At 38.6% G+C, this 8,370-nt stretch overlaps 1 protein-coding gene across 4 annotated transcripts in view; it reads right to left on the bottom strand.

The window, feature by feature from the left end:
* Window positions 1–1,989: 1,989 nt before the first annotated feature.
* LOC133618780 (A-type potassium channel modulatory protein DPP6-like) overlaps window positions 1,990–8,370 on the bottom strand; it is a 243,107-nt gene continuing 236,726 nt past the window's right edge. For all 4 annotated transcript variants that reach the window (XM_061979487.1, XM_061979484.1, XM_061979485.1 and 1 more), the window contains 4 exons: window positions 2,894–2,949; window positions 2,743–2,815; window positions 2,597–2,670; window positions 1,990–2,538 (listed from right to left, as the gene is read on the bottom strand). In XM_061979487.1, the coding sequence (XP_061835471.1) occupies window positions 2,392–2,538; window positions 2,597–2,670; window positions 2,743–2,815; window positions 2,894–2,949 (350 nt within the window). In that variant the 3' untranslated portion in view covers window positions 1,990–2,391. The remainder of the gene's footprint in view (window positions 2,539–2,596; window positions 2,671–2,742; window positions 2,816–2,893; window positions 2,950–8,370) is intronic.

Raw genomic sequence — 8,370 nt, 5'->3', positions numbered from 1 at the left:
GATTTCCCTCTCCCCATCAACTTTGACCAGCTCTTCCCGGGGAATCCTGAGGCGTTCCCAGACTAGCTGGAAGACAATCTCTCCACCGTGTCCTGGGTTTTCCCCGGAGTCTCCTTCCGGTCGCATTTTGACCAGATGCCTGAGCCACCTCATCTGGCTCTTCTCAATGTGGAGGAGCAGCAGCTTTACTTTGAACTCCTCCCGAATAACAGAACTTCTCACCCTATCTCTAAGGGAGAACCTCGCCACCTGACGGAGAAAACTAATTTCGGCCGCTTGTACCCGTGATCTTGTCCTTTCAGTCATAACCCAAAGCTCATGACCATAGGTGAGAATGGGAACATAGATCGGCCGGTACATTGAGAGCTTTGCCTTCTGGATCAGTTCCTTCTTCACCACGACAAATCTCACGATCCACTCTTCCCTCACTCGTGAACAAGACTCCGAGGTACTTGAACTCCCCCACTTGGTACAGGATCTCCTCCCCAACTCGGAGAAGGCACTTCCCCCTTTTCCGGGTAAGAACCACAGACTCGGACATAAAGATGCTCATTCTCATCCTAGTCGCTTCACACTCGGCTGCGAACCAATCCAGTGAGAGCTGAAGATCCTGGCCAGATGAAGCCAGCAGGACCACACTATCTGCAAAAAGCAGAGACCTTATCCTGCAGTCACCAAACCTGATCCCCTCAACACCCTGACTGCGCCTTGAAATTCTGCCCGTAAAAGTTATGAACAGAATCGGTGACAAAGAGCAGCCCTGGTAGAGTCCAACCCTCACTGGAAACCGGTCCGACTTGCTGCGACAAAGCGGACCAAGCTCTGACACCCATCATACAGGGAGTGGATCGCCACAATCAGACAGTCCGACACCCTATACTGTCTGTGCACTCTCCACAGGACTTCCCGAGGGACACGGTCGTATGTCTTCTCCAAGTCCACAAAGCACATATAGACTGGTTGGGCAAACTCCCACGCACCCTCAAGGACCCTGCCGGGAGTATAGAGCTGATCCACAGTTCCACGACCAGGACAAAAACCACACTGCTCCTACTGGGTCCAAGGTTAGGCGTAGCCTCCTCTCCAGTACACCTGAATAGTCCTTACCGGGGAGGCTGAGGACTGTGATCTCACGATAGTTGGAACACACCCTGCGGTTCCCTTCTTAAAGAGAGGAACCACCACCCCGGTATGACAATACAGAGGCACCGCCACCGATGTCGACGCAATGTTGCTGAGTCTTGTCAACCAAGACAGCCCCACAGTATCCAGAGCCTTAAGGAACTCCGGGCGGATCTTCTACACCCTTGTGGCCCTGCCACAGAGGAGCTTCTTAACTACCTAGGCAACCTCAGCCCAAAAAATAAGACAGCCCACCACAGAGTCCCCAGGCACTGCTTCCTCATGGAAGACATGTAGGTGGATTTAGGAGGTCTTTGAAGTATTCCCTCCACCGATTCACAACATCCCTATGTATGTGTGTATGTATATATATATATATATATATATATATATATATCGTGCAGCTGCAATAGGATCCAGCACCCCTGTGACCCTGAGAGGGACAAGCGGTAGAAACTGATGGATATATATATATATATATATACATTAATTATATATATATACATATATATGTACACATATAGTATATATCAATACAGTATATATATATATATATATATATATATATATATATATACATATATGTGTGTGTGTATATATATATATACATATACATACATGTGTGTGTGTGTGTATATATATATATATATATATATATATATATATATACATACATGTGTGTGTGTGTGTATATATATATATATATATATATATATATATATATATATATATATATATATATATATATATATATATATATACATACATGTGTGTGTGTGTATATATATATATGTATGTATATTTATATATATATATATATATATATATATATATATATATATATATATATATATACACACACACACAATTTAATTACATGATTTAATCTAAAGAAAAATGACTACAATATAAACATTTCAGGGTAGCCTCATGACAAAACCACCACATTAGAAACAATCAAAACTGTGCATTATCTTTTTTGAATGGGATATTATGAGATAGTACCTAATCAAATGCCCAGTGAGTGTACTTAGTGGCTGTTTTAGTCCTTCCCATGGATGTCCTGCATGTGTCCACCAGAGGACGCACTCCATCAACAACATGTCCAATGATCTGGAGCAAGTGAGGACATGAGAGGAAGGGAGTTACGTAAGTCGACGCCCATCACAACATGCAGGTTCGGCACTTCCGAGTGTGCTCAGACGTGTCACTTTGTTTGCGTGTGGCATATTGTGCTGCGTGTGTTAGTCGTGGTCGCCCATGGCGTGTCTAGCTGTCGTCCTCGTCCAACTTCTCCTCTTCGTCCTTCAGCACTTCCGGTAGCCGGAAACACTCCACGAAGAAGTTGACCAATGAGCGGCTCAGGTGCTGCCGGGTGTCGTCGCCGTGCAGGAAGTGGCCTTCATCTGGGTAGATCTGATCATGGACGCAAATAAGGGAGAGTTTGGTCCATTTGAAACCTGATCAAACTTACCTGCAGAGTGTAATTGGCCTTCTCGCTGATTAAATGGTTGATAAACTTGGCCGTGTGCTGAAAGTGAACTTTTTCTACGTGGGAAAAAAATGTAGAGCGCAGTTATAAAATTAAGCTTGAGGAGAGTAAAAAGACTCATTAGGTACCATCTGCCGTGGGGTGGATGATCAAGTACTGCTTCTGCATCAGCTGACCTGCTCTCAGGGCTAAATTGGCCAACTGAGGGTCACAACGAGAGGAGAGGTGGTCATCTTACACGCTGATAAAATTGATAGACATGTCGTTAAAATGAGATACCGTGTATGCTCGGGAGTCTGTTTTTGGGCCCAGGTATCGTTCTGAAAAGGCTGATGCTGTTGATTGGAAAAGACAAAAACAATACACACATAAGTAAAACGTAAGAGAGCCAGCGAGACCTTGAAATAGCTCTTCATGCTTTCATCAGTTCTCGCCTTGACTACTGCAATGGCATGTACAGTACAGGCCAACATTTTTGGACACATCTTCTCATTCAATGCATCAATTGGATTTGTTTTCATCAGCCTCTTAAGTCTCACAGCAGCTGTACATTTATAAAATGATATTGCTAGATAGACGATATGCCTAATATTTGTTATTTTTGACAGTCCATACATGTTGAAAAACGCACGTAGGACAGAGTATTCTCTGCGTCTTTACGGCGTGATCGCCTACTTTCTGGTCACCTGAAATGGTTTTCACTTCACAGGTGTGCTTGAAGCTCATCGAGAGAATGCCAAGAGTGTGCAAAGCAGTAATCAGAGCAAAGGGTGGCTATTTTGAAGAAACTGGAATATAAAACATGTTTTCAGTTATTTCACCTTTTTTTGTTAAGTACATAACTCCACATGTGTTCATTCATAGTTTTGATGCCTTCAGTGACAATCTACTATGTAAATAGTCATGAAAATAAAGAAAACACATTGAATGAGAAGGCGTGTCCAAACTTTTGGCCTGTACTGTATGTTGCTGTCAACCAGTCATCTATAAATTGTCTTCATTTGCTACTAAATGCTGTAACTGCACTCTTTACAAACACTCGACGACAGAGCCACATCACTCCAGTTCTCGCTTCCAGTCTGTTTTAGAGTCGATTTTAAACTTTTAATGTTTGTTTTTAAGGCAGTTCACGGGACTGCTCCATCTTATTTGTGTGAGCTCGTAAACATCCATCACCCGAGTCCAGCGCCACGGTCTGCCAACCAACAGCAGCTGGAGGTCCCCAGGTCCAAATTTAAACAGTGGGGTGATCGGTCTCTTTGTAGCTGGTCCCAGACTTTGTATTGTATTGTATTGTAAATATTTATTTCTCATATGTTAAAAGAAAAAGAAACCCAAAACAAAACAACAATAATTACCGTAAGAAAAACAAATAATAACAACATAGGGATTTTTCAAACATCTTTACAGTTTCACATTACATGTCCGAAAGGAAGTAGGAAGACGCAGAGCTTTGGAACATGTTACCAGCTGAACTATGGACCATCACAGATTTACATTTATTTAACACTAAACTTTAGACCTACTGTATTTTTGGAACTATAAGGTATACTTAAAGGGAGACTGCCCTTTTTTTTTGGAATTTTGCCTATCGTTAACAATCATTGTGAAAGACATGACGATGGATGGATTTTTAAAAATGTATTCTAACTATTAAATACATTCGAACAAAAGTCTGCTTTCAATGGAGCCTACAGGAGCCGTTCAATTCTGCCTGTAGAGCCCCTAAAAAACATCGAAACGCCTCCATTTGGGTTTAATATACATGATTTAAGTATATGTAATGTAGTAACGGGCACATTTATAATTACATTTATTCTTACATATTTTGATCATTTTAAGCATACACAGCGCATTAATTTCAAAAACGCATCACAACGTTTGCTTTTTTTTCTCTTCATCACTGATTTCTGCTCAATGCAGACTTTATATGAGAGCCAACAAACATAATAAAACATCACTTACTGTACAAGTTCTACTGTCATTAGGATGCAGATTGATAGAATGTTCTGATATCTCATTTAGGTGAACAATGTCTCATAATCCTTGAGACGAAACAGGTTTGGAGACCAGGGGGGAACAAGTGTTTTCCGTGTTGTCCTCGCCAGTTCCAGGTCCTAAATTGGCTGTCAAAGTGTCCCAACTTGTCGGATTATATCCTCAATCATCTACTTTCCAGGTGAGATGCATGATTTATGATATAGAATAATCTTACAGGGAGCAGGGAAACAAGGAAGCAGCTGATCAGTCGATGATGTAAACATAGGGAGACACAGGAAGTGATCACAGGCGCTGCGATAAATAGTTTGTCTGCGTTAGCGCTTATAAAATAAATATCACTAATACTTGGTTAATATTCTAATCATGATAGTGTAAATGGAGTATTGTTGGCACTTTTTGAATGGTTATTTATTGGATTTTATGGGCGGAATATTAAAAATGTAGAATGCATTAAAAAAAAAACATCCGCCATGTCTTTCATAATGATTGTGAACAATAGGCAAAATTTAAAAAAAAAGTGCAGTTCCCCTTTAAAATCCTTTCATTTTCTCAGAACAGTGCACCTTATAATCTGGTGTGCCCTATGGTCCGAAAAATACAATATTTATTTAAAGCTGCATTTGGCACTTTTTGACCTAATTTTCAATTTTTTTATTATGTGATCCTTTTTTATGCTCTGTCTTTCTTGCACTGTTGTCCAACACTTTGGTTCAGCTATAGCTGACATAGGGGGCTTTACAAATAATGTTTGATTAATTGATTTCATCATGGACACAAATATGTGATTATCTTAATTAAGCACTGATTGATTTTTTTTATCTGTTTATTTAGTTGTTCTATTTATTATATTTTCAAAATACATTTGCAGTAGCAACCCTAAACCAGTGTTCTTCAATTATATTTTGGAAAGGGCCAGGAAAAAAAATAGGGATGTTCCGATCCACATTTTTGACCCCTGATTCCGATGCGTTTTTTTTTGGCACATATCCGATCCGCTTTGGAGTCCTGATCCAATACTTTGACAATAGATAATGAAACTGAATTTAGTAAATAAAGTAAACACAATAACATTTTTTATAAAGCTTATCTTATTCAATGTAGAATTTGCTAGTATTGTTGTAAATCCGATTTCAGTATAATCAATTTGTGGTGTAAATGCTACATACTATTTTTAACAAAATAAAGTGTCTTGTGCACAATAACTAAAAAAAAAAGAAGAAGCCAAAACTGCTATTGGCTCCCATTTAAACTATTTAGGTTTTACCTTCAAAGCCTTCCTGTATCCAGAAACTTAAACAATAACAAACACAGAAAAAATATATATGTTTAATAAGAACAAGAAAACAAATATCACTTTAGTATAGTTTATATACTTATACTATATTTAACTAGGTACTGATCAAATCGATATTTGGATCGATTCCCCCTACTTTACATTGAAACTTTAGCGGTTAGTTTCTTGTGTGGTCCTGCTTGGTGTGTTGTGTAGCATGTTTAGCCTTTCCTTTTACTTGGAAAAAACTGTATTTATTTTCCGCCATAGTGGTAAAGATAAGTATCTTAGAAGCCACTTCGCATTGTGGATAGACGACGTGTTTGTTGCAGCTTGCTTGCAACAATCTTTAGCATGTAAACACTCAAGCACAGCTGCAGTAAAGATCGGCCGATCAGTTAAAAAAGGCAAATATCTCCCGGTAAATGACATAGATTTTGAGATTCCCGATGCTTAGCTTTAAATACTTGGGTGTACATATCTGTCATAAGATGCCAGATCTCTACAAGAATAACATTATACCCCTAATTGACAAGATTAAATCTGATCTGGAAAAGTGGAATCATTTACACATAACTATTGCAGGTAGGATTAATTGCATAAAAATGTACGTGCTTCCACGCGTTCTGGATCTTTTTCAATCTCTTCCAATCTTTTTACCAAATGCTTTTTTTAATGCTGTAAATAAATTAATCTTATCCTTCATTTGGAAAGGCAAAACTCCTCGGATACGGAGAGAATTTTTGCAGAGGCACAGGTCTGTAGGTGGTTTGTCACTCCCTAATTTAAGATTTTACTATTGGGCAGCCAATATACATAAAATGATTTCTTGGATACACGAACCTCAATTGAGTTGGTGAGACTGGAAGCTGAATCATGCTCTACCTCGCTTCTAGCTTTGCTTACATCCATACTACCTTTTCGATCATCTCAGTTTTGTAAACCAATTGTTATCTCAACCCTTAGAATTTGGTCTCAATTTAGATGCACTTTTGGACTCCGAGGATTATCCAACTATAACCCCATTCATAATAACTATCTCTTTCTTCCTCCAAACACAGATAAAGCCTTTTCTCTATGGCAGAGCTCAGGCCTGGTCAGATTAAGGGACCTTTATATTAACAATGTCTTCGCTAGCTTCAATCATCTATGTGAAAAGTTTAATCTCCCTAACTCTCACCTATTTCGTTATTTTCAATTCCATAATTTTGCTAAATCAAATAACAGCTCTTTTCCCAGTAGTCCACCTCAATCCCCACAAATCAGAAAGGTGTCATTTCTAAAATGTACATCCTAATTTCCCATCTTAAAGAGACATCTCTTGACAAAATGAGAAACGACTGGGAGAGCAGAATTTGGCTAAGTTTTGGATGACAATGACTGGAAACCTGCATTGATACAAATAAATGATAGCACATCTTGTTCAAAGCTTAATCTGATACAGTTCAAGGTTATCCATCGCATATATTTTACTAACGCTAAACTTTCCAAAATGTATGCCAATATTGCAGATAATCACTGTCAAACATGACACACATGTTCTGGTCCTGTCCCTGTCTGACAGCCTACTGGACTAATATCTTTAAATATCTTGCAGATACATACAATTTTAAATTGACGTCTTGTGCAGAATTGGCTATTTTTGGAATTCCACCAAACTATCAAAAAACGAAGCAGACTTTTAGGGATAGTATCGCCTTTGCATCATTAATAGCTAATAGAAGGATTTTATTGGAGTGGAAATCACAGTTTGCCCCCAAGGCCTCCCTATGCCTTAAGGACCTTATGTTTTTCTTAGATTTAGAGAAAATTAAATATAATCTGAGGGGTACACCAAAACAATTTGACTTCACCTGGGGCTGCATAATTAGTTACATAGCTAAATGATGTAATGTATGTAAATGTGTGTAATATTGGCTGCATTTCTGATAGTTGTTTGTGTGCCGTTATAGACGTTACCCAGCTTGCAAAGATTGAAATAAATCCATTAGGAGAAAACAGCCTGCCGTTTCCTTTAACTTGGACACAAACATCTATACATTTGGCCATTCTAAGCCAGTAATTTCCAAGAGTTATCTCACCTTCTGAGAAGCCTCTGTTTTACTAATGTTTTCCAATGTTGTTAAAATGTGTAGAATACATATTTATTACAACAAAGATTTGCTTCAGCCTGCGACACATGGTCATTTGATATAGACACTTACATCATGTGTTGCCTTCATTATAACACTTATGTGAGTCCAATATGGCTCTTTCAACATTTTGGGGTAGGGAAATCACAAATAGATTTTTACCTAAAATTAGATATATCGTTTTTTAGCTAATAAATGATTACTTGCATGCATTCTCTTCTAAAAAGAAAGTGTGCTGGGAAATATTAATTCACATCGGAATCGCAATTCTTATCAATCACGATTCTAAATAGTACCAACATTTCCACAATCGCTAAAAAAAACAAAACTTTTTTAGGCCAAAAGGTAGA

Source organism: Nerophis lumbriciformis, linkage group LG19 (genome assembly GCF_033978685.3).
Source record: "Nerophis lumbriciformis linkage group LG19, RoL_Nlum_v2.1, whole genome shotgun sequence".
In the NCBI taxonomy this organism is placed as follows: domain Eukaryota; kingdom Metazoa; phylum Chordata; class Actinopteri; order Syngnathiformes; family Syngnathidae; genus Nerophis; species Nerophis lumbriciformis.
Note: the sequence above shows the minus strand (reverse complement) of the source record. Positions and strands in the feature narration are given on the sequence as shown.